At 32.1% G+C, this 26,160-nt stretch overlaps 4 protein-coding genes across 7 annotated transcripts; 1 reads left to right on the top strand and 3 right to left on the bottom strand.

Annotated features, from left to right (window-relative positions):
* Positions 1 to 67: 67 nt before the first annotated feature.
* On the bottom strand, positions 68 to 1,328 carry LOC126770867 (histone H3.3A). The gene is made up of 3 exons (XM_050490474.1): positions 1,171 to 1,328; positions 748 to 1,035; positions 68 to 654 (listed from the first exon to the last, which is right to left on the bottom strand). Exons 2-3 carry the CDS (start codon positions 1,027 to 1,029, stop codon positions 526 to 528), a joined length of 411 nt encoding a protein of 136 aa, XP_050346431.1. The 5' UTR covers positions 1,030 to 1,035; positions 1,171 to 1,328; the 3' UTR covers positions 68 to 525.
* A 4,553-nt stretch (positions 1,329 to 5,881) lies between these two features.
* Positions 5,882 to 10,832, bottom strand: LOC126770740 (sorting nexin-8-like). 3 transcript variants are annotated; one of them, XM_050490271.1, is made up of 7 exons: positions 10,580 to 10,832; positions 9,236 to 9,450; positions 8,093 to 8,318; positions 7,792 to 7,897; positions 7,568 to 7,700; positions 6,938 to 7,163; positions 5,882 to 6,722 (listed from the first exon to the last, which is right to left on the bottom strand). In XM_050490271.1, exons 2-7 carry the CDS (start codon positions 9,439 to 9,441, stop codon positions 6,564 to 6,566), a joined length of 1,056 nt encoding a protein of 351 aa, XP_050346228.1. In that variant the 5' UTR covers positions 9,442 to 9,450; positions 10,580 to 10,832; the 3' UTR covers positions 5,882 to 6,563. The 3 variants fall into 3 exon arrangements, with proteins under 3 accessions (XP_050346228.1, XP_050346229.1, XP_050346227.1); XM_050490272.1 differs by having other exon boundaries at positions 8,093 to 8,313; XM_050490270.1 differs by lacking the exon at positions 10,580 to 10,832 and adding an exon at positions 9,852 to 9,905.
* On the bottom strand, positions 10,583 to 12,183 carry LOC126770741 (N-acylneuraminate cytidylyltransferase). The gene is made up of 5 exons (XM_050490273.1): positions 12,098 to 12,183; positions 11,794 to 11,993; positions 11,469 to 11,552; positions 10,990 to 11,157; positions 10,583 to 10,684 (listed from the first exon to the last, which is right to left on the bottom strand). The coding sequence occupies exons 1-4, from the start codon at positions 12,127 to 12,129 to the stop codon at positions 11,108 to 11,110; spliced, it is 366 nt and encodes a 121-aa protein (XP_050346230.1). The 5' UTR covers positions 12,130 to 12,183; the 3' UTR covers positions 10,583 to 10,684; positions 10,990 to 11,107.
* A 1,363-nt stretch (positions 12,184 to 13,546) lies between these two features.
* On the top strand, positions 13,547 to 21,538 carry LOC126770739 (RING finger protein unkempt). Of its 2 annotated transcripts, none has more exons than XM_050490269.1 (6): positions 13,547 to 13,851; positions 13,955 to 14,164; positions 14,897 to 15,180; positions 15,355 to 15,455; positions 15,563 to 15,800; positions 15,887 to 21,538. In XM_050490269.1, the coding sequence occupies exons 1-6, from the start codon at positions 13,793 to 13,795 to the stop codon at positions 16,981 to 16,983; spliced, it is 1,989 nt and encodes a 662-aa protein (XP_050346226.1). In that variant the 5' UTR covers positions 13,547 to 13,792; the 3' UTR covers positions 16,984 to 21,538. The 2 variants fall into 2 exon arrangements, with proteins under 2 accessions (XP_050346226.1, XP_050346225.1); XM_050490268.1 differs by having other exon boundaries at positions 13,934 to 14,164.
* Positions 21,539 to 26,160: the final 4,622 nt, after the last annotated feature.

Below are 26,160 nucleotides of genomic sequence, written 5' to 3'. Positions count from 1 at the left end.
AAACTGAGTTCTATACATTATTTTTTCTTTATTTATTGGGATTGAGTTAAGATGAGATAAAAACCACTTTTTATTCTAATTATATTTATTAACACCAAAGTATTTCATTACACAATTATCGATAAGTGCATTTATCAAATTACTTAAACACAGGTTTCCTTTCATGTGGTTACAATATTGCCTATTCTACAACCTAGACATACCACAAGTCACTAAAATACAGGCAAATACTATGTTGCTGTACAAGACACAGTAACCAGTGATGAGCAACTCTGCAAATGATGACAAGGAAAATGACAAAATAAAATGTATTCTAATTTAGCTACATATCTTGTACACACAATATAGATAAACTTACAGAATAAGAACATATTTATAAAAAAAAATTCAGTTCTGCTGTCTCCTTACATTATTGATTACGATGTTAATAAGATAAAAAAAAGTGAGACAATCAATATAAAGAGTTATAGAATTAACGTCTATTCGAATTACAAATAATTTATGATTAGGTACACTAAAATTAATTTATGCACGTTCGCCTCGAATCCGTCTTGCCAACTGGATATCTTTAGGCATAATGGTGACACGCTTGGCGTGGATAGCGCACAAGTTAGTGTCTTCAAACAGACCCACAAGGTAGGCCTCGCTCGCCTCCTGAAATTAACATTATAAGAATATTACATATCGTTAAAATAAAAGTAATAATTTTAATATCATACAACCTCATGGTAATTTAAATCAACCCACCTGCAAAGCGCCAATGGCAGCAGACTGGAACCGAAGATCAGTTTTGAAATCTTGTGCTATTTCTCTCACAAGTCGCTGGAAAGGCAGCTTACGAATCAACAACTCCGTAGACTTCTGGTAGCGACGAATTTCTCGGAGAGCTACGGTACCTGGGCGGTAACGATGGGGCTTCTTGACACCACCAGTGCTGGGCGCTGATTTACGCGCGGCTTTTGTAGCCAATTGTTTACGAGGAGCTTTACCTCCTGTAGATTTACGAGCTGTTTGCTTGGTACGTGCCATTATTTACTGTAAATTAAAACAAAAAGAAGATTTAAAAACACAATAAACAAGTGATGTTGCAAGAGTATGCACCGATTTTAAACTTGACTTTATTCAATGTTCAATTTATTATCCACTTATAATAATATGTAAAATGTGAACCTTCGTTAAAAATCTTGCGAAAATTACAACTTTTATAACAAATCGTTAACACTAACTAATTTTATTATAATTTTATCAAGGAGCTCACAACAATGATCATATGCTCAATACTAGACTAAGATGGCGTCGAGAGAATGGCGGGTGAACACTGACGCCTTTTTTACGCTTTCTGATTGGTCCGACATATTTACGTTACCGTAATTTCATTGGTTATAATGTAGGATCTGCCATTGGTCAAGTATATCAATGTTTATACTTTTAAAATATCTTCTTATTGGTCGGAAATTTTAAGGTGTTGCTAGATAAATTATATGGATTATATTATAGCCATATCGTAATTTCTATTTTAAATGAAATGAATATGAGCTTTTTAAATGTTAAGACTAGGCAATAAGATGACAAGATTGTTAATATGAAATATTGCCAATACTACGATTAGGAAGATGTAAATTTATAAAAATTTTATTTTTTTGTGTTAAGATAATGTTTAAATGATTATAATAACATGCGTGAAAAAAATATAATTATGTCATGTAAACTTTTTTTTATAAGTAAATCAATTTAGGCGCTCTCATATAATTCTTACTCCGTCCGAGTTTTGACTCTGACGTCACTTCACTCAATCGTTATTGCGGGCGACTCTTTTGTGACACGCGCGTTGATAATTTCGTATTTATTTTTCTCCCTCTTTGTGACTTGACGCCCTTCTTTCACTTATAATAAAAGTAACAATTGTTAGCTTCATAAAACAAACATAGTGTAATTTCTAATAACTATTGAGCATTTTGTAAAGAATAGCCGTGCTCATAAAATAAGTCTGCATTATGAAAAGAATTTAATAAGTTATAATTTATATTATTGTCATATTTACTACAAAACGTGATTTTTGCTTGTTTATTTTTTTATATTGTATATTTAAATATTCGTACTTTTATTATTTAGTAGCTCTATTTTGACTACCGGTTCCGAAAAATATTATATTATGATTAGTCAGTTGAGTACTAGCAAGAAGCTCGCATTGTTTGGTTTTTTAAAAAAGAGGAACGGTAATTTTTTTGTTGTGAAACAAATTAAATTACCACTGTGGATAATATTGAGTTATATTAAAATAATAAAACTGTTAAGACGGAGAAGAGTGTTTGAATTTTAATACGTTCGAAATTAAGAAAGTTTACACAATTATTAATATATTATTTTATGCTTAAATAAGAGCAGTATTTTCACGCAGCTAACAATAATCTACCGAAAGTCGATCTTATGATTACGGATTCTTTCACAAATCACGCGAAATATATTAGTGAGCTTATTATTATTGTTTGTTTTAATCTTTTGTTAATGCAGATAGATCATAACTGCGATCGGCAATAAGTCCGTACTCTTCATGTACTTGTGCTTTCCGCTTTCGATAGAAGATAATATCGATATTTCTATATCGATATTCTATAATATACATTTCCTATATTTTAATTTTATATACACAATTCGGGGCGTGATAGATACGATACACGGCATATTATTATAAATTTTTCTTGTGATGAAAGTGCAAATAAAATTAACAATCTCGAAGGTGAAGGATGCAAACATGGCAGTGATCATATAGCGATGTGAAGAGCCTACTTGTAATTAAATGAACTGTTACTGTAAGAAACCTTTTTTATTTAAAAAGGGGACAAACAAGCAGGAGGCTCACCCGTGGTAAGTGATTACCACTCTTCAAGGACACCTGCAACACCAGAGTACTTGCAGGTGCGTTGCCAGCCTTTAAGGAATGAGAAGAGCCTATCTTTTCTTGAAGGTTTCATAACAGTTCGAAAATGTCGCCGAGAAATATGCTTCGGCAGAGTGGCTGTGCGAGGCAGAATTGCTTTAAAAATAGCGTTGTACCGTTTTTGGATTTCCAGACATCGAGATGGTATGGATGGAATTTAGAATTTAGACGCGATGTCAGGTGGTGAAATTCAGCGCCTGAGATTAATCTAAACAGTTCCTCAAAGCATTCTCCGTAAAAGATGCGATTAAAGATGCAGAGTAATCCAACATCTCTCCCGCCCAGAGATGAGAGCAGTACTCCATGTGGGTCTGAATTTTCGCCTTGTAGAATTTTAGGCGAGGGCGAGCTAACATGAAATACTGTCTTACCTTGTTGAGCAAACAAAGCTTTTAGAGGCTAACTTAGGCTTTACCTTCCAATAGACCGCGGAATCTCACGTCCCGATACTGGATTTGGCAGCGAGGTGGTATTCTCAAAATGAGGGGCAAGGGATATGACAAAAGGTGACATTTTAATACGTCGACGACGACCTTGATGGTCTGATCTGGCAAAACTGGTGATCCAGTTGCATTATTTCCTGCGAAGCCCAATCAAAGGCTTTTTCTATGTCCAGACTAACTGCTAATTTTGTTGTAATTGAGTCCAAGAGATAGCCTCTTAAGCTCAACAGCTTCTGCCCATCGATCAGGTAAACTAGAAGATCACCAGTGGTAGGTGTACATATAATTCAAAACTGTGATATGGTGATTCAAAAGTGCCCTTATAAGCCTATTAGAATAAAGAATTATTTGATTTTATTTGTATCATACGTACCATATTAGACTACGTACTTGAAATTCAAAGGAACATAATAAGGTAAAAATTAATTTTAATGGGTCACAGTACATTAAGGATTTTTTCAACTTATACCATTGGCGTTACGGCGTTGTTAACAAATCATCTTCAAGATTAACAATAAACTTAAAATTAACGTTGAAATGCATTTTTCATCGATACAAAATCTTATGACAACACTATCTGTATTCAACGTATCGAGGCCGTATTACGAACATTCTGAATTATGTTTATATCAAACGAATAACTATAACTAGCTTGTAAAAATTAAATGCTTGTTCCTCAAACTAAAAACTTATAAATACGAATAATTTTACTACTAAGGCACTAGTGTAAGTATCTATAATGCTCATCACGAACATACTTGTTTTCGTTGATAATATATGGAAACAGTATTTTTCCTGAGTTTTATTTGTTGAAGTATGCTTCGGTACTGTATAATAAATATATGAAAGTTTTTTGTTTTCATACTAACCGAAATATAAATAAAATCACGAATAACGCGAAAATGGAGGCGAAATTGTATGGCGAGCGACTGACGTTGGGCGATGTGACGTCACAAGTCGATCAATCGCTCCAGATACTGAGCCGAGATGGCTCAGTAGTTAGAACGCGTGAATCTTAACCGATGATCATGGTTTCAAACCCGGGCAAGCACCACTGAATTTTCATATGCTTAATTTGTGTTTATAATTCATTTCGTACTTTACGGTGAAGGATAACATCGTAAGGAAACCTGCATGTGTCTAATTTCACTGAAATTCTGCCACATGTGTATTCCACCAACCCGCATTGGAGCAGCGTGGTGGAATAAGCTCCAAACCTTCTCCTCAAAAAGGGGGAGGAGGCCTTAGCCCAGCAGTGGGACATTAACAGGCTGTTTATAACTTTAAAAAATTGTAAAAAAATCATTTTTGCAGATATCGTAATATTTATAATATTATAAACAGAATCACATACAATACATGTATAATATTATTGTATAGAATATTTGTTAAAGTAAACTATAGTTAAGAGTAAATGATATGTTTCATTTCATCATTTGTAATTTTCATCAAAGGAAATGTATTAAAATTTCATTCAATCCAAACAAGGAAAAAAATCATTTGATGTTTCGATTGTTTTTAATTTTTATTTTAAATTAACATCTTTGATTAATTATAAGTATAAACAAGCAATGCATTGTATTAATTGTATTCAAAATTAATTTAGTTATATTTAGATATTTTCCATAATCTTTCTATTAGTTTTCTATAATGTTTACCTTTAGGCACAACAAAGATTATCTTTATAGAATAGTAATCACTACATTTTAGGGTATACAGAGGGCATTGGGCAAGTAGGTATGGTTAGACGCGGTTAAATTTAGGTTGGCATATTTAATTAAAATATTTGAGGGTAAAAAAGTTTATTGTTCCTATCAGGTTCATAGCATAATACCTTATAAGTCAGGTAGACGACAAAATACTATAATTTTAGGCAATAAAATAAAATATGTGTAATAAATTATTTAATTATAATGTTTGTAAAAATATATTAAATGTATTCTTATTTATTTTATAAACTGTGTTTCATATTTTTAATTTTAGTACAACATGAATAATTTCTATTTAATAAATTTTATCAGTGACGGTTTTTTTTCATTATTTTAGTTTTAATTCATCTAAAAATGTTATGTTTCCTAGTAAACAAAATTGATTTAAAAATGGTTACCAAAGAATAAATTATAAGTATAAATCTTATCCCAAAAAAACCTTTAGTGTAAAGTTCACTTTGTTCACTATTATAAGCCTGAAAGATTATATTTATAAGACATACGACATTAAACAGAAATACATTTTGTAATTGTTCTTTTTAAATTATTGTAAATAAAACAGATTAAAAACTATTTATATTATGCACATTTATTGCTTAAAAACAATTGTTAATACAAATTTAAAATTCTTATCACAGTATAAATAACAGATTTGGTCATTTACAATTTACCAGCCACCAAATATTATAATATTCCTTATTTAAATACATTTTAAAAATATCATCCTTGTATTCGAGAAGTTTTTTTTATTCATAACTAAAGCTGTATTTCAACTACGTTAATTGTTTAAAAAGATTCCATGCACATAAAGCCCGCAATTTCTGCCGCTGGCGTACAGGTGTTTGTTTTATATGATCAAAAACATATTTGTCTATATTTTTAGAAATATGCCTATATATAATATGTATAAATGAGTATTTGTCTGTGAGATTATCTTAGGATATGCGATAACATATTTGTGAGTAAGATATAGGGCGGACGGGCTTGTTATTTTAAATATGTTTAAAAAGTATTAACTCTCAATACATTATCATAATCAAGTAGAGTGATAATATATAAATATACATAATTACAAGCCAAATGTGAAACAACTAATATGCTATTAACATTGATTGTATATATGCAATTTGTTATTGCTAGTACATTTTATTGTGATACATAACTGTGCTCTTGTTTAATATTCAATCAGGCATGTACAGGATATATGCTCGGGCTCCATGTGCACTAAGCTCAATAGTCATCAGATCTACTTCTTCTCCTTTACCATGAAAAATAATAATTAGGCTGATGTTACATCTTAAAAAGTAATTGTATAATAATTAAAACTTTACTCAATATAACTATATAATAATTTGAAGAAATAACATTCATGATTTAATCACCTAATAAAAATAGACAACAGAGAGTACAAAGAAGTTGACTTAATTATGTGGAATTAGTATAACTTGACAATAGTCATTTAAAAAAATAATTTTAATCTCTAGCAGCTTGTTTGGAATTTGGATGTCGTAAGGCGGTATGCAAGTTCGCCCATACAGCTGCAACACGCGCATGCGCTGTGCCTAATGTGCGCAAGAGCTCAGGAAGTAGTTCCAAAGCTGAAAGGGCGTAGACGCGAGCAATCCGAGCCTCCTGAAATTAATGATAAATAAGTATAGGCCTCTAAGAGTCTAGGTCTCTATGATTCATATGGTTATGAATTAAAAATAAAAGCGCAATTAAAAATAAAAAAGTATAAAAAGTTTTTCATTAATAAAACACTGCTAAAAAGATTTGTAGTATTTGTATTGTTTGATCAATTCAATTTTTTTTTAATAATTATCGTGCTACTAAAGTATCTGGCTCACCTCGACAGCGCAGCGCAGTGCGTACCGGTGGCGCGCCCGCAGCGCGCGGGCGGCGGCGCACTGCGGGGCGGCGGCGGCGGCGGCGGCGCGCTCGGCATGCAGGCCGCGCGTCAGTCGCGAGCACAGCTGCCGGTAGGCGCCCACCGCGTCCAGCGCCAGTAACATGCCGTCCATCGCCTCTTCCTCCATCACCTCGAGCTGAGTCTCCCCCGTTTCTATTGCTAGTCTGAAATAAATTAAGCCATATAAATAGACCGATAATCAATTTTGTTTTTTGTCATTTATCACTTCTTGTTTATAATTTGTGAAATAATTGTTTAGTTTTTTTTATATTTTTTATATATTTACACATTTTATTATATGTTAATTAAATAAAATAAATGTATTAATTTATCAATTTCTATGGGCGGTGGTGACCGCTTTCTTATAGTAAGCGTATTCATTAAATTAATGCAGCCCGTGAACTACAGGTACAAGGGACAAAGTTAGTTCCCAAAGTTATCAGCAAATTGGTGGTTTAAGGAACGGTTAATATTTCTTACACCAATAATTTCTATGGGCGGTGGTGACCACTTACCATCAGATGGCCCGTGCGCCTACCTATTTTATGAAAAAAAAAATATAACTTACTCGGCGGCGGCTTTCATCGCATCTCTCATGCGCGTCCATCTAGCAGTGTCCGCGGCAGCTGGGGAAGACAGCGCGTTCAATGCGGCTCCCAATTCTCGAATATCAGTACGTTCGGAATCGCAGCGACCTTCAACTATTTTTTATAATGCATATAAGAAAATTATATATATCGTTCATTTTTAATTTATTTCATAATATATTAATATTCGATATTGAAGACGAACCTTTTTCAAAAATCTTGAATAGCCTTCCTAAGCCCAAGTGCGCTAATCGAAGTTGCTCTTGTTCTGACACAAATGATTCCTGCATCTCGTCTGTGCTCATATCACCCTGTAGAGATGGCAGAATATATTATTATAACGAAATAATTAGATCACGGACATGCAATATCTAAAGCTTCTTTCATTTTTGAATACTTACAAAATTTTCCTTTGATATGCTTGAAAAATATTTAATATCAATTTGGTAAAAAATTTCAATACATTATCGTTAACTATAAGATGAATGTATAACTAAAGCTTTTACCACGTTATCTTCTTGTGTACCCGCCAGTATGAACTCATCATGTTTCGGTTTATCTAATCTTGGTGATGTTTCACATAAGAATGTCCGAAGGTCTGCATCATGGGCAAGTACTGGATGTCTTGCAACTAGCGTTAACCAACGCTGCAGTGCTGCACGACGCCGCTGTAAAAACAATGGGCTCCCCCCTCCGACAACCACACGTTTGGGAGGCAAGCTACATACTGCGCTGAAAATATATATATTATAATGAAAAACAATAATAAGTATTAGTAAATAAATATAAGTTTTTGTTGAAAGAAGTTTTGTATAAGAGTAAGACTTGAATACTAAAAACACAGTTAATAGTACAATATAAACACACAATACTAATGCTCATATTGAACTTACGAATTTGACCATTTTTAACATTAATGAAGAATATTTTGTATTATAAAAAAAATATTATATAAAAAAAAAGGTTTTTTTTTTTTTTTATATCAATCACATCAACAATAATGAAAGGTTAATGATTCATAGGATTTTTTTTTAATCATAATCATCACCTTTATAGAATAGGATAGAATAGGAAGGTGGACGAGCATATGGGCCACCTGATGGTAAGTGGTCACCAAACGCCCCTAGACATTGGCACTGTAAGAAATGTCAACCATCGCTTATAGCCAATGCGCCACCAACCTTGGGAACTAAGATTTTATGTCCCTTGTGCCTGTAATGACACTGGATCACTCACCCTTCAAACCGGAACACAACAATATCAAGTATTGCTGTTTTACGGTAGAATATCTGATGAGTGGGTGGTACCTACCCAGACGAGCTTGCACAAAGCCCTACCACCAGTAAAACTTGGTGGTGCAGGACTTTGTGCAAGCCCTTCTGGGTAGGTACCACCCACTTGTTGTGTTCCGGTTAGAAGGGTTGAGCCAGTGCGTGCCCAAAATTTTAGCTCCCAAGGGTGGTAGGGCATTAGCGTTGTAAGAAGTGGTTAATGTTTTCTACGGCGCTAATGTTTATGAGCGGTGGTGACCACTTACTATCATCTGATGATGATTTGCCTATCTACCTACCTGCCTACTTTTGCCTATCTTTCTACCTTTACCCTATAAAAAAAATCAAATGTGAACTTATTATAAGACTATGACTTACCGATAAGGATACTTGGCATATAAAACATCATATAGCTGCACAAACTCATTGTAGCGTCTTGTAACAGTAGTACCATGTCTTCTTGAGCTTACATAATACTCACAATGCTTTAAAATAAGACCCTTACGTTCCGGGACGAGCTCTACCGATATTACATCTGTTGCTTCTAATTCTTCAAATGTTATTTCTTCAATATTATGTGTCATATTAGAAATCTAAAAGAAATACTTCAATCAAACATTGTAACATTTATTGCATTATTTATAAATCAATATTGCTTATAATCAGAATAAAACAGGCATATTAGTAGCATAGTATGTCTAATGAAATATTAAAATCCTAATGTTAAATGTAATGTTTTAGAACGACGAACTACCTACATAACATTTTTCTTTAAATTGTAACATTTCTCATGTAAGTGACTGTATTGTCTTTTTGAGAAATAAATGTCTATAAACTGAATGTTATTAACTTTATTCAAGTAATCATCAAGCAAGTTTTAAGTCATTTAGATAACAGTAAAGAATGGAAATTTTGCAAATCAGTAGGAAACAGTAGTTACTCGTTTTCTCAGATGAAATTACAGAATGAATAAAATATAAAATTTGGTATTTACTTGTTGGTAGAGCTTTGGCAATCTCATCTGTATAATTATCACCGACTCATCAGACTTGCTACCAATCACCAATACAGAGTTGTGTTCCGGTTTATAAGCAAGTGTAATTACAGCCACAAGGGACACAACATCTTAATTTCCAAAGTCAGTCAAGCATTAGCAATGTAAGGAATGTTTAATATTTCTTACAGTGCCAATGTGGAGCGGCAGTAACCACTTACCATCAGGTGATATGTTTGACGGTCAGCATCATAAAGTAAATTAATACAGCCAACATGATATGATCAAATACAACGAAGCTTTATATCATCTATAATTTCAATTTTGTATTGAGTAATATACTTTAATTTAAATTTATTAATGTCTATAAATAATGTAATTATTTACAGTATTATGAACAGCATTATTAAGTCTGATTTAAATGTTTATTGAATATGAAACTTAATACACCACTGTAATAAAGGTGTATTTCAATTAGGATGTAGCATAACTGATAGCAGAGGCATGTGTTTGATATTTTCATGCACACATTTAACTAAGATTAAAATTGTTGAAATATTATTTTTATAGAGTGGGAATAAGTTTCCATTCTATGTTTAAAATTTACTTCAATTTATGTTACTACGAAAATGTACTTACAATTATTTTTTTATATAAAAAGACTAATTTTACTATAAAAATAAAATAAATTAATATTTTAAAAAATATTATATAATAATAATACTTACGGATTTTACATGAATTTATTTTTTATTAAAATATTCGCCAAACGTAAGTCGTATTCAGTGTCGACTTCTAAACTCTCGTTTTGCGATATTTCCCATACGGTACAACTGTAAGCAATAAGCATTTGACAGTCAAATTTTATTTTTGTCACACTACTAAAACAAGTTTCTTTGAAAATAGTCACAAGAACTTCAAACAATTTTCCATTATGCCAAAAACTCGTTTTTCTTGTTTGGAAAAGTTGCCACGTCCGGAAACCGGAAATGCTATTACATGATAAACTTTAGACATTGACATTTGCGTTTTGTTGTCTAATAATTTTTATTCATAAGATGAATAATTTTTAGAAACCAGTTAATATGTTTAATAAAAAAACTGTACAAATATAAATTATTTTTTAAATAAAACCTACTTATTATTTTGCAGATACCCATACGTTATAATTTCTCGTCTAGTAATATAAAAAGCGCCTGTTTCTATAAATTCACCGTTCCAATCCTGTCTTCGAGGTCGATTTTTGTAGTCAAAATTTATTGGTCGAGTTTTAGAGGCTTCATAGCTCCAGCGAAGTTTGTAACTTCTATAAGAAGAAAAACAAATAAGTCGTTTATATTTACTGTTGGATAGAGAAGGCGCAAGACCGGTTGTAGCGGCGCACCGATTAGGAGAAGTATGTCTCGAGCAGGCTTTTAAAGGTTGATACAAGGATGGGTGGAAGGATTTTTTTTTTAAACTATAAAAGATTGATTTTTGTAACATACCTGGTAACTGAAAAGATACAATCATAAGAAATTGGGAAATTGAGTTTCGTTAGTGAACAACGAATATGTTTGGAGTTGACGAATGGAGAAGTAGCCTGCAGGAGTATTACAATGTTAATTTCTGGCCTACTTTCCATAAATTCCGATACGCCCCAAATCGATGGCGCCCAATCTGTTGATGTGACATAGCTTCTCTTCAAAACGCTTACATTATCTAAAAAATAATAGGTACTTCTATACAAATTACAGTTTTTTATATTTTGAATGAAAAAAAAAACAAGTGTGATGATCCATCTATTATTGTAATTAAATTTAGGGTAGGTATTTGTAATTCGTAATGTTAATAAATATAAGCTCTTAGCAGAAACTTTAATGTAGGAGATTAAAATCGAACTTTCAATTTAATTTGATTCTGTTAAAATTTGTTTAAATTTTGTAAAACAACCAATACTTACACTTAAAACCTTCCAATGCTATCAAAGGATGATCTGTGGATACAGTGATATCTTGTAAACCAGCCAACTTTGCAGTAAGTATAGTTCGACCGAGCAAACTTATGCCGCCAATATTTTGTATATTCTTCAACCGAATACCTTTTGAACCTCCACGGGCTAAGATTAAAACTGCTGTATTTTCACACAAGACGGGAGAAGCACTGAAGTAATAAGCATTTTCGGATAAAATATTAATTAATTTTGAGTAAGTATATATATATATTTATCACTTTTTTATTTAAAATTTACAAGTTGCAATACATACAGCCCAACAAAAAGAAGAAATTTTACAAACATTATTCCTGTTCTCGATTAAATTGGTCTGGCCAAACTAAGCTCGATGCTCCTTGATCGAACATGAACATTTATTGCTACTAATGGATGATTTCCGTGTTTGGTATATTACGAAAGTCCTATGTACCTAATGGAATTGTTGATAAGATAACAAGATTTATTATGGTTATTTAACTAATATATTAATTATTATTTATGTGCTGCCTTAAACTCTACTTTTTATATTTCTGTGCTGCGTGTAAATAGAATATTACTTAGCGAGTACTTAAGAATATCTTTTAATTTTAAACCTATATTAAAAGAAAACATAGTAAAAACTTCTTATAAAGTAAGTCTCTTGTTCAGTTCTGTAATATTTTTTTCTTATCGTATAATATCCAGAATTTTAGTGAAGAGATCTATTGGTCTGTAGCGGGATATTTTATTATTCGAAAATATTGATTTTTAAAACTAATATTTTTTGTATAAAATTATGATTAAGAATTGAATAAATAAGTTTTATGACAAAATATCTTAAAATAACATGGGCTTACATTTATTTGGCCCTTTATTTAAAAAAATCAAATTGTTTTTTAATAATAATTAAAAAACGAAACTTATTTTAACTATAAAAATTTAGATAAGAAAATTTTAATATTTAAATACACAAACTATTTATTATGTACTGTAGATGACGGGGTGACCGTCGAGATAGCAGTGGCTGAAGGCCTGATAGATATGACATATGCATATTGATAAGCTTAAGAGGATGTCGCTAAAACTTGACACTGAGTTATAACTTGAAAGAAAATGGCGATGGGTGGATGAAAGCTAGCAGCCAGCACAGAAGTCCGAAAGCCTGGACTGAGACTCGTCGATTGGTATACTTTAGTTGCATTACAATAATTTCATTGGCTCAAAAAGTGGGTATACTTATTGGCTAATCGTACTTAGACACATTATAAGGTGTTCTTAATGGTTTAGATTGTATACGGGACTAGTAATGGTATTGCCATATGAAGGCAAAATATGACGAACGATTATTATCTGTCATATGTTAGAATATTTAAATAAATAACATATTATGTTGACTTCATTAAATAACAATTATATAATAGTAGCAAATGTTTTTATCCAAGTTATATTTAACAAATACCACTAGCGTTTTGATTGTCTTTACTAGATCTGTTGTAAATTACTTAAATAATTGACGATGTTTTACTTTAATCATTTGGCTTACAAGATACAACAATGTACTTATATATAAAACATCTATTTTATACTTTTATTTGTGTAACACCATAATCACACTCATGAAAAATGAAAATGTATTAACTAAAAAAACAACCTATTTTTTATCCCACTTATATCAGAATATTTAGGATGCGTATGACTGAGACAAATAGAAAACATACGACGTGACACTTCTGTCAATGATGATTGTGTATAATATTTCTGTATTGTGCTTGTGAGCTAAACGAGATATAGAGATAAGCTTATTTTAAGTTCAAGGTCGTAAATCTAAAATGATTAATGTGTCTATAGGAATTATAGTATTAAATAGGTTTTATTTACACCTTTTACTTTGTGACAATATTTGATATCACGTGACCCTATATTGAATTTTAATTGGTCATCGGTGAGCGTGCCCTGCGCGACGCGAGAGGCGCAATAATAGTTCACCAAAATGCCGTCGGAATCTAAGCCTTTGTTGACAGCCCAAACAGAAAAACCAAATCATTATAAGTAATTATACTTTACCAATATATTCTTAGTGGAATGTGATAGTGCTCGTCGTGTAGTTTCTTGTTATGTGCGTTTTATGTAGTCCGGCTATTTCGTTTCACAGATATCTGAAGGAATTCAGAGTAGAGCAGTGCCCGTCGTTCCTACAGCATAAATGTACACAACATAGACCTTTCACATGTTTTCATTGGCATTTTAATAATCAGAGGAGAAGAAGACCAGTTCGAAAGAGGGATGGTACATTCAATTATAGCGCAGACAATTATTGTACCAAATATAACGAAACGTCAGGGATATGCGAGGATGGAGACGAGTAAGTACATCGGGGCTTTGTTTTGTTCTCATAATCAATTTTTATTATTATGATAAAATCGATTTCGTAATTTTAATATAAACATAACATATTAGGTTTATTATCAAAGTATCATTGAACAAATATTTACGAACATGAAAATGCTACCAAATCGAAATTTAACACAAAGATAATGTATGTGTGTGAATGGTGTACATGTATTTGCTTAGTTATGGTTTCATAGATCCATTGTTCTTGCTAATATTACTTGTACTTGGTAAAGGAAAGTGCTTGTGACAAACTAACTTGTTCTATGTCACTCATACATGTAAGTTATCAAATAAATAAATAGCAGTTATCAAATAAAATTTATATATTTATGCTACCACCTGCGAACATTGCCATAAGTTAGCCACCTGCCATGTTAGGTACTTAACTTCTCAATTCACAATAATTTCTCAAGTTATTACTCAATTTTTTTTTTAAATTCCTTATTGCACAAAAATACAAAAGTTATGCTGGAACAAGAAACTCTAAAGTTTGTAAGGGTGGCCTTATGTATATATATATATGTAGTTTTTGAATTTTTTGATAGTATCTTCTTTTACAATATCAAGGAAAGATCATATTGTGCACTTACAATTAAATTAGTCATACAACTCATTATATATAATAATTATGCTCATATATTATGATTAATTTATACTTTTTGATTTCCTCAAGATTTATTTCTTTTAAATCTGTTTATCATAGGTGCCCTTACCTACATCGTACCGCAGGCGATACGGAACGTCGATATCACCTGCGCTACTACAAAACATGTATGTGTGTTCATGATACGGATGCTAGAGGACTTTGTACTAAAAATGGGGCACATTGCGCTTTCGCACATGGTGCCCCTGACCTTCGCCCTCCAGTGTTGGATATGAGAGAACTACAAGCACTAGAAAATCCTGATGGGACTGATGGTGATGCAGCAGCGCCCAATGCATTAGATAGAGAACGGAATTTAATGAATGAAGATCCAAAATGGCAAGGTAGTGTGCAATGTAAAATTAAATAAAAAAATAATTATTATCCTCAGATGTTAATTTTACTAAACATTTTATTGATAAATAAAATTTCAGTGACAAATTAATTCACTATTCTTTTTCACTATATCCTTACAGATATTTTTTTTATGATATATGAATGTACGTTTTTTATTTCAGATACAAATTATGTATTATCATCATATAAAACTGAACCATGTAAAAGACCACCTAGGTTATGTAGACAAGGGTATGCTTGCCCTCAGTATCACAATAGTAAAGTGAGTATTAATTATGTTGATCTTTGTTTTCATATTTTTCATTATAGGCCTAAATACTTTATTATTAAGAAGTGAATTTTATATAAAACAACATATTACTTTTGCAGGATAAGCGTAGATCACCAAGAAAATATAAATATCGTAGCACACCATGTCCTAACGTTAAGCACGGTGAAGAGTGGGGTGAGCCTAGCAATTGTGAAGCTGGTGACGGCTGTGGCTACTGTCATACACGCACTGAGCAACAATTTCATCCCGAGATATATAAATCCACTAAGTGTAATGACGTTCAACAAGCTGGTTATTGTCCCAGGGGACTGTTTTGCGCCTTTGCGCACGTCGAACGTAAATATATATATTTTTTATAATTTTTTATCTAAATTATCGCTAAATATGTTTAATTTGACTGTATTTTTTTTTTTTTGATGCAGCGGAAGATTTGAGTGGCGTTCGTGAACTTGCCGCGCCTCTCGAATGCGGCACCAATCTCGCAGATCTTCTGTCGTCGGCGTTGCCAGACAAGAAGGGCGAAGTCAGTGTACTCGGCGCCCTCGGGCTCGAGCGACGTACGCACTCTCCCACGCCGCACGCTAACGGCTCCGGTGACGGCTCCGAGTGCGCCTCCACCTCTTCCGGCGGTTCCAGCGGCGGCCGCGCTCCCGCTCGCGGTCTGCTGCCACTGGCGTCCCAGGCGCTCGACCTCGACAAGCCGCAACCCGCCTGGCCCCCCCGCGCCACCTTCGACGCGACCGTGCTGCAGGAGGTGGTCGGCAACGCGCTCGACGACCTCCACCTCGACGATCCTCGTAATCTCGTCGCTTCGCTCGACCGCGATCTCTCCGACGGCGAGGGGCTACTCGGGGGCTCGGCTCCCGTAAACATTCCGTCGGCGCGGTCAGCACTCCGCGGCTTCAGCCCACCGCCCGGCGGATCGCCGCTGCCGCCTTTCCTGCGCTACACGCCCAACGACACGGAACGCCTGTTCAACTCGCATGCGATCAAAGCGGGCAGCTACGGCGCCACGGGGGCCGGGCCGTTCGAGTTCGGCGCGGCGTCGCCGTCGGCGCCCGGCGAGCTGTCGCGGCTGCGCGAGGAGGTGGTGGCGTCGCGCGCCGCCGCCGCGCGCTGGGACGAGCGCATCGCGCAGGCGCGCTCGGCGTGCGAGGCGTGGCAGCGCGAGTCGGACGAGGCGCAGCGCAAGGCGGCGCTGGCCGAGCGGCAGCGCGACGAGGCGCTGGCGCACGCGCTGGCGCTGAAGCGCGAGCTGGAGGCGGCCCGCGCGCCGCGCCGGGAGCTGCGCGGGCTGCCGCTGACGGCGCTGAAGGCCATGCAGGTGCAGGCGCGCACCGACCTGGAGGAGATCGAAAAAGTGCTGTACCTGGAGACGGCCACCAAGTGCATGGTGTGCGAGGAGCAGCCGCGCAGCGTGACGCTGGCGCCCTGCAACCACTACGTTCTGTGCGATACGTGCGTGGCCACGGCCAAGGAGTGTCCGTACTGCCAGACGCCCGTGCAGCACCACCAGTGAGGCGAGGTGACGTAGTGCGGCGGCCCGCTGATGACACTGCGCTGCCACTACCTTTTATGTACTGAAACTTTTATAAGTTGTAACCCAAATGACTTACGTCTGATCTATTAATTCTAAAATTTAATCTTCTATGTTTTCTATACATATTACCTTTTTTTACGCGAACTTTACAGTTGAATTACGTCTAGATAGTCGTGTACGTACGTGTAGTCGCCGGGCCGCCTCCGTAGTAGCTCTCTACTCGTTTTTATCGCAAAAAATATTAATAATAAAATATTATGTTCTGAGCTATCTATAAATGCTAAATTTAAATCTTTCCTTAATATTTTTATATATGGGTACATTAAATTGTAATATCAGATGATAATAATTATAGGATATATTTAACTTTAGTGAAGAGCAAGACTTATTCTGGTAAATTTATTGAATGAAACAATGTGCAGGAATAGGATTTTCAAATTTACTGCCACTTACATTTGTAATAAATATTGGGCGATATCGCGACCTTTGTTGCTTTATACAATATTAATACAACTATGAACAGAAGCAATTATGAAAGTGAACACTCGAGGAAATAACGAATATTGATAGAATATATTAAGAAATGTGTACCTTTTTCTACTCTATAGTATATTTTAACGATAGAACTGCAAATTATGTGTAACCAAAATAAGAATCGTTTATATATTGTCTTATAGGGTAATAATAGCTTCAGAATGTTTTTAAACAATGTTATTAAGATGAATGTTGGGGTGAAGGAATATACACACCAAAGGTAAATAATGAATATTGATAAATGATCGTTTGAACACAGATGCATACATTTTTATATTTGTCTATTTAAATTATAGTGATTTCAAAATATTTTTCATAAACGAATACAATGTTATTATAAAATAGAGCATGATAGCGAGTAGCTTCGACGTTACGTATTTATATGCTTTCGATGTTTGATAAGTTTCGTTTATACGTGTACTAGTGGACTCGTTGCTTTTCTCATATAAATTATACTAATATAGCTTTTTACGAGACATTATTATTGAACTCATTAAGGAATTCTTTAATCGACATTAGTACATAAAACTGTGTTAAAATTGAATTATATGAAAATTTGAACCAACAAACAACAAAAGTGCTCGACGCCGTATCATAAAATATTGAACACAGGAATATTTTCGTATTTTTTACGAAAGTTGCGTTTTTAAGTTGTATAGTCGTTTGTACAGCACCTATATGAGAATAGAAATGGTGTAATTTATTTATACAAAATTATAAATTATTTTGGCATTTACGATTTTCGTTAATGCAAGGATAAGTAAAATAGGATTAGATTGACTTTGAATCGTACGGAAGCGGTAGATTTAGTTATATATTCGGAGAGTTTTTTGCATGTTCATAGAAAGTCTGTAATTATATAAACTTGAGCATTTCAAACATTGTATGCGTTTAAATTGACTTCATTACTATTGGTTGTTTTTACATTTTCTGAAACTTAAAATAGCTTTCTTCGTTCCGGCATATTAATGTTCTTAGGACGCTTGGACCAATATCAGTGAAGCCTATTCTTTTTGATATTTATAATTCAAGCATCATTTCAAACTTACAAATAAAAAGGCATTTATCAATTTTGAGTTATATAACATATATTTATTAACTATGTTTTTGATATTGTATACATATTTAACATTTTCTTCTTTTATGGGCAGTTTGTAAGTAATCATTGTTTTTGAAGAGTAATTATAAATGACATATTCCAAGCCAAATTAACAGTCTTGTACTTTGTTTTGCGACTATAATCTGATATGTTTGGTTGTTGTGGATAATATTATTAAAACAAAAGGAAAACCAACAAAATGAAGTAGGAGTAATGTCTCGATTAGATCGTTGAGTGCATTTTAGGTACATTCCCATTAACGTAGAAGTTTTTTTTTGTTGTGATACATTGAATTGACTGCATTTTTTTAAATTATAATTTTATATATATTTTTTTTATGATTTATTACAGATTTAACATGTTTCGAGTGAGATTTAAAAAAAAATTGGAATTCTGTTATATTATTCGTATAAATTATAATTTCGTTTCATTTACAATTTTTGTTTTTAAATTCCTAATGCATATTTTTTTCCTTTGTAAAACTAGAAATAGGATTTTAAATATGTACAAATTAAATTTTGAATGACATTGAAATATTCCAATTATAAAGACATGTAATTTTCTTTATCGATACAAGTCTCTTTCGAGCCACCATATTTTATATTGAATACAGTAAAATGACAATTTTGACATAAATTTTGGATATTCTATAAAAGTATTATGCGACTAAGTTGTTTGTGCATGTTTAAATATGATCAATAATTTATATGTTTATATTTTACCAAAAGTAAGATACATTACGTACGCATTTCGTTCTTACCAATAAATGTATTTCATTTGTCAACCTTATAAACTTATTATATATAATAAATAACGATTTGCGAATGATGGAACGGAACCGCATATTTGTGAATTATGTTTGTGCCCGGTTTACATTATTCCAGTAAGCAATCCAGTACTGGACTAGATCGCTGGACTGGAATAATGTAAACCGGGCATTGTATAAAAACAGCCAGTTGTTATTCCACTATTTAACGTTTTTGTTTTATATTTTTAAACGTTGACTAATAGAGAGTAAGCATCGATTGTCGAATCTATTGATTTTCACTTTTCTTTTACTAAATACAAAAACTTTGTATTATTTTTTTTTGGTTAAAATGTTTATTTTTGTTTACATTAAGAAATAAGAATCTATGATGAAAAAAATATATACTCGTAATCTTAATAGCTACCTTTATAAACTAACGCATTTTATAGATTTTTTCTAATTTTTCTACAATTTAAAAATATTCATATTTATATATTTTGAAAAAAATTGATTAAATCTTAGTTTTGTTTTTTGTATCGGATATAGTAATAGTAATAACAAATTGAATTTAGAATAATATTTAGATGTAAGTAGCGTTTTCAAATTGTATTGGACATTATTTTAAGAGTAGTTCGCAAGCATCGTGCATTGTAATCGGAAGCAATACAACCACAACCGCCTTTTACTCGATAATATTATATACATATTTATTGGGGCGACCGGCCGTTATATTATTATATACGTGTTGAATTCTTTATCATTGAGATCAGCGAGAGTAACAAACAAAGCATACAAAGAACGGTCCCCTTTAACTAAATGTCGATACGGCACATTTTGTCGAGGTGTGAGCATGCACGCTTTACGTATGTGTGTATTGTGTTAGTGTAGGAACAGCCTGATGAAGGATTGACGACTTGAGAAGGTACAGGCTTAAAGTATATCTCTTTTACTATATTTCGTATTTTCCAATTTTTAATAATAATATATTTAAAAAAAAGAATTTAACACAACGGCTTATTGACGAAACTTATATTATCGTATGTATTGTCATGTTAGAATTCGAATTAAAAAGTAAATAATATTTTCACTAATATTTCTCTAGTACGAATAGTATAGACAGATGCTTAGTTGGCCTAAATCGTCACAAATAATCGTGTGGAGTCTCGTGGATAATGTTAGAGGAGATAAGTTTGTGTAAGTGTTGGAAACAAAATGTACTGTGTTGTCATCGCCTATAGTAGCTTGCTAGTGTTTGTATTTCTAATAATTTTAAAATTTAGATGTGTATTAGAGTCACATTTATTTTTATATAGAATCTTTATCACATGGAGATTAAACCTTTATCTATGAATTGAAGAAAAATACAATTTAATGTGTGTATTCATTACTTTGCATTGAAAGATAAAACTGCACTATATTTTGTTTAAAATGCAATAACGGATACATCGATAACACACAAACCACTATTATTTCGCCGTTAAATCAAAACATATCAAACAAACAAACAAAACATCCGTACAGTTAGCACAAAAGTATTTAACGTTTGTTTTCATAATTCATTATTGTAAATGTAGTCTGTCATTAATTGAAGTCAAAACAATAACATAACAGAAATGCAGAATGGTATCGTTTATATCTGCCAAGGCGTACATGTACAGGCGTGGTGTGGTTCTTGTTGTTGTTTTTTTTTTTAATATGAATATATTATTGCATTAAGCAAATTATTTTATTCTGCATTACGAAACAGTTTTACAGTTTGCATTTTATGTTAGGGTTTTTTCATTTAGGACCAATTTTTGTTTTTTAAAACTTTTAATGTTGTGTAAGCATAATAACTACTCTTTTTTTTTTTAAATATATTTAATATAATTTTTAATTATTTAATCGTTAGGTAGGTAGGTCCAACAAATTTTTTCAAATTATTATTGTTAATTAGACGTGGATGTTATAGTAAACAAATATGTTCACAGAAGATCAAATGTATTGTTTTTTTTTTAATTTTTATATTTATTACTGTATGCATTCAAGCTTGCAATGTCATAGTAGGTATATTATAAACAAAGTAATTTTCAAATCCATGTGATACAAACATGTAACAGAGATGATTATAATATTCTAGGTAGGTAGGTTTAATAAATTTTAAATTCCATTCAATAAAATACGCGTTTTATTTAAAAACCTTTGCCCTCATATAATTAAATCATATCGAATATTAAATACATTTATTTTATATATAAAAAAAGCTTATTCTTATAACTAAAAACAAAATAAAATAATTATAATTTGACGAACGTTGACAGGTAATCATAAAAAAATAAAGAATAATATTTGCTTTGGCTCTCGAGGGACGGATAATAATTTGAAGGAGCTAAATGAAAATGACAAAGAAAAAGATGCCTGTTTGGTTTTAATAAGGACGATAAAGATTTTACGTTAACAAGCATTAGTATTTTGATAAATATTTTAGTGTTATATTTTATAACATGTTATGAATTCTATAAGACATTTTTAAAATGCAAGATATAAACATTTTTGGTTATTAATTTGGCTGCACTTTCTATTACAATTAACAGATACAAAATATTTAAACTCCTGTTCAACCTTATTTCCTTAAATTTACGAAAAATTAATTAAAACTTCAAATAAGTTATGGGGTCAAATAGTAATCCACATTATATTTAGTACATTTTCATATTATACTCAATTAGATTGTCTTTAATTTTTATTTTACATTCTATGTTGAAAAAAAGTGTAGGTAAACTAATTCATTGAAAAATAGATTTGGACTAAATTGAAAAAATAATTTTACAATTCAGACAAAGAGAGCAGAAATATATTTTTTCTTAATTACAATTTATTGTTAGGTAGTTCGATACGATTTTTAAATTGTTCTACTAATACTGAAACTATGTAGTAAATATTATGTAATACACAGTTACCCACAAAATTAACAGGTTGGGTATTTTTTTTAATAATAATTATATCATTTTATTGTGTTGCCATAGAAAATATTTTATAATACGATTGAAATGATTACAGAGTTGTGACAAAACTGTTTGTATGGGTGCTCACAATAGTCTTAACCAACGATACTCAACCTTTTCTTTATAACTTCAAACAAGTGTTAGTAATGGCGTCGCGGGCCGCAAGCAATAATATTTAGGTAATGATTTCTTAGATTTCGGGATAGTTACAAATAAAATTTAAACAACTACGAATGGATTTATACAGTGTCTGTGGCCACAAGGGGTTGTTTGATTAAAATTGTTTAGGTGTTAATAAAAACCTTTGAAATTTAAAATAGTTCAAAATGAAGTAACATTAAGTTAACCAGCCATAAAAGCCCGGCCGGCGGGCCGCAGGTTGAGCGCCGCTGGTCTAAGCTTGAAATGCGTTGTTCTTTTACAAAATAAAATTCATATTATTATTTAAATATAAAATTATTTTACATAATAATAAGAAAACCTTTCGAAATCATTAAAAACTAAAACTTTTTTTTGTTTTGGCATTATGTCACTGTTCTTAATTTTATATTTTATTTACTTTTATATTTTCTGTGACAACATAAAATGTTACAATATTATTTGAGTATTTGTATCTAATTTAATAATATACTATAGAATATAATTGTTTATTTTTTAACTTAACCTAACTAAAGCTTATGGTCATGGTCAAAGAAATGCATTTATTCATTTACTTTTAGTATCAAAATAATGTTAATAATTATTTGATACTAAAAAAATATAAAACACCGTTGCCTTAGTTTTGGATTATAAATAAAAAAAAAAATATAATAAATAGTATGACACATCATATATATATAATTATATTATAATTTTATTTAAAATTTAAATATATTTCGCACAAAGTTGACCTGTTTTATACTAAAAATCTACGGGGATTTTATTAAAATTCGTTGTATCTTGATTATGGATGTTCTAGTAGGCGATCCTCTATGAAGTTTAAATTTTTTCTTAAGTTTCAATGTTTCAGATTTTTTCTTAAGTTTCAATGTTAAGAAAAAATCTTAGTTTGTAATGTAATTCCAATCGTTTTATAAAGTTGTATGATTCTTGCACGCGAATATAGTGTCTAACAGCATTAAGCGATTTCTATTGTAAGTAATTCAGGGTAGAGGTAGTGATGTCGTGTCAATTCTAAATGGTGCTGTTCTGAATAATGCTCCCTATTTCTAAATTTGAAAGAAAGCTTTAAGCTATAAGTAGTAATAGTAGAACGAAATTTTACTCAGTATGATACATTATGATTTTTTTTTAATTATAATAAGAAATTTTCGGTTATAATAATAATAATAATAATAATATCCTGGGACATTGTTCACACACGGCCATCTGATCCCGAACTAAGCATAGCTTGTACTATGGAAACCAGACAACTGATATACTACATATACTACTTTTCTTTTGTAAATACATACTTATATAGATAATTACACCCAGACTCAGGACAAACAAACATGTTCATGCACACTAATGTCTGTCCTGGGTGGGAATCGAACCCACAACCTTCGGCGTGAAAGGCAAGTATCTACCAACGCCAACCGGCTCGTCAAATTGTGTACATTAATTTTAACTCTATTCATTATTCATTTACTGCACTTTTATTAAATATAATCTACATATATGTTGTATAATATTGCTAATTCCTACTGGCATTCATTACCTCTACCCATCTCTCTCTTTATTATTGCTATATAGCTTCAATCGAATTTTAAAACTCTATGTTATCTATGGTTGCCAACATCTAAAGATTAATTTTGTTTATGAACATATCAAGCGCTATTGTTTTCTCATGTAAAGTCTAGGCCGACTAGATTAGAATATTGCTATTTTGATTCTATTGAATACATTTAATGTATATGTGTGTTTGTAAAATTGATACATTAAACTTAAATGAAAATATAAAAATAAAACTAACATTAAGCACGCACTCACTTTTGAAAAGCAATCACACACTATTTAAATTAAAAACTTATGTATTTCTAATAATTACATAACACATAGCTTAAATACTATTTATAACGAAAATATAAAAGTATTGTGCTGTCAAATGGGTTTCTACATTATTATCGACTAAGCCTAATTTATAAATATATATAATTTTACATATAAAAAAAATTTAAGATCGGTGTTACATTTTTGTCAAAAACATCTTCAATATCGATACATCTGCTTTTGTAGGGTTGTTACTATTGAAATCGATAATGTGGCGATTAATGACATTGAATGCTATTCATATAAATATTGAGAAATCAGTACTAAGGGATATAACTTAACAATAATATAAATTACTTGTCATCGTTTATCTATAGTTCAGGCGGTGATTCGCAAATAATCTGCCACAAGTGTATAGTCGCCGTCAATAAATATTTTACATCGACCTTTGACAAGAGACAATCGGCTTCGATTCGATTCGAAATAATGGTCTACATTATCTATGTCGCAAACTACGTATGTGACGTTGCTCTGTCATTGTTCAACTGCGGTAGAGTGCGGTCACGTCCAATTTAAATATATATAGAGTTGTAAAACCCCCCGAATTTTAATAATTTAAAGTTGTACGATGGCATTTTAGTGTTGTTCTGTTCTAGTTATATATAACCAGAACAGAACACATCACGAATTATAACAAATCTGTTGAAACAACCCCAATTCAGCACGAAATTCCATTTGACTCAAAATTGACGAAAAACCAGATTTAAGAATTAATTGAGAATTTAAATAAATAAAAGTTTTAATTAGAATGTGTCATTTAAACAATAGGTATAATGGTGTTTGTTATGTATACTACATCTGCAAATTAAAAAAACAAATCAACATGATACAAAAATGATCTTTTTATTTTATTTATCCACAATCTAAAGACGGCACTTATAGAATGAATTGGTGTATTTTATTCAATTACACAGAAACTCATATTTGTTATACAACTCCTAATAGATACCGGGCTGTTAGTGTTTCTTGCGAAAGAGATAACGCTCTACGAAGCCAAAATAAGTCGATTGTCTCTTTTCAATGGTCGGTGTGCAATATTTATTGACGATCATTTTGAAGAATTATAGAAATGAGATAATAAATATTTAGCGTTAAAAAAATTCAAATGCATTTAAAAAATAAAAGCTTTAATCTCAAAGGACAAAATGAATTGTTTTGAACTTTGACCGTGTTAAAGATAACAAAGAAAAATGTTGTTGAAAAACTCATAAAAACCTATTATTTAAGTGTCTATGGTTGGTGTCTATTGATGAGCTCATATACTATTATAAGAAAAGTTGTCTTCATTTTCGATAGGCGAGTTATTTTTCAAACATTCTGTCCATCGATTTACGATAACGATTCATATCGCAATAATAATACGAGCTATATTCGATTGAAACGTGTACTACGCTACTAACGAGGTATTGCAAGTCTTTTCATTCCATGATCCATCTTATGAACAATTGATATCGTTCCACCTTAACCAACTACATACTACTTACTACCGGCGGTTTTATTCGAAATAGCGTTTTTAATATTGCCCTATTTACTTGTATATAATAAATATCTATATAATAAGGCATATATACAATACGCGTTACTATGAAAGCACTTTAGCGGTAAATAACTTTTCTTATATCTAATTTATTATGTATTTAAAATTTCATTCTCTATGTAGCATTGATTTTATGCTCAATTAGTTGAAACTAATTTTAGTATGCTATTTGAATTTTAATTCTATTTCGAATTGATTTAAACATATTGTAAACAAATACATG

The sequence above is a fragment of the Nymphalis io genome, chromosome 9 (genome assembly GCF_905147045.1).
Source record: "Nymphalis io chromosome 9, ilAglIoxx1.1, whole genome shotgun sequence".
Taxonomy (NCBI): Eukaryota; Metazoa; Arthropoda; class Insecta; order Lepidoptera; family Nymphalidae; genus Nymphalis; species Nymphalis io.
This window is presented reverse-complemented; position numbering and strand designations above follow the sequence as displayed.

Coding starts and splice junctions, on each gene's coding strand:
- LOC126770867 (XM_050490474.1), bottom strand. CDS start 1,029: ATGGCACGTACCAAGCAAACAGCTCGTAAATCTACAGGAGGTAAAGCT. Junction 655..747: donor CTGCCATTGGCGCTTTGCAG/GTGGGTTGATTT, acceptor TGTTAATTTCAG/GAGGCGAGCGAGGCCTACCT.
- LOC126770741 (XM_050490273.1), bottom strand. CDS start 12,129: ATGTTTGTAAAATTTCTTCTTTTTGTTGGGCT. Junction 11,994..12,097: donor TTTCTTCTTTTTGTTGGGCT/GTATGTATTGCA, acceptor TTATTACTTCAG/TGCTTCTCCCGTCTTGTGTG. Junction 11,553..11,793: donor AGCATTGGAAGGTTTTAAGT/GTAAGTATTGGT, acceptor ATTATTTTTTAG/ATAATGTAAGCGTTTTGAAG.
- LOC126770740 (XM_050490270.1), bottom strand. CDS start 9,878: ATGAGATTGCCAAAGCTCTACCAACAA. Junction 7,898..8,092: donor GTACACAAGAAGATAACGTG/GTAAAAGCTTTA, acceptor CCATCTCTACAG/GGTGATATGAGCACAGACGA. Junction 6,723..6,937: donor CACTGCGCTGCGCTGTCGAG/GTGAGCCAGATA, acceptor CATTAATTTCAG/GAGGCTCGGATTGCTCGCGT.
- LOC126770739 (XM_050490268.1), top strand. CDS start 13,793: ATGCCGTCGGAATCTAAGCCTTTGTTGACAGCCCAAACAGAAAAACCA. Junction 14,165..14,896: donor ATATGCGAGGATGGAGACGA/GTAAGTACATCG, acceptor TGTTTATCATAG/GTGCCCTTACCTACATCGTA. Junction 15,801..15,886: donor CGCCTTTGCGCACGTCGAAC/GTAAATATATAT, acceptor TTTTTGATGCAG/CGGAAGATTTGAGTGGCGTT.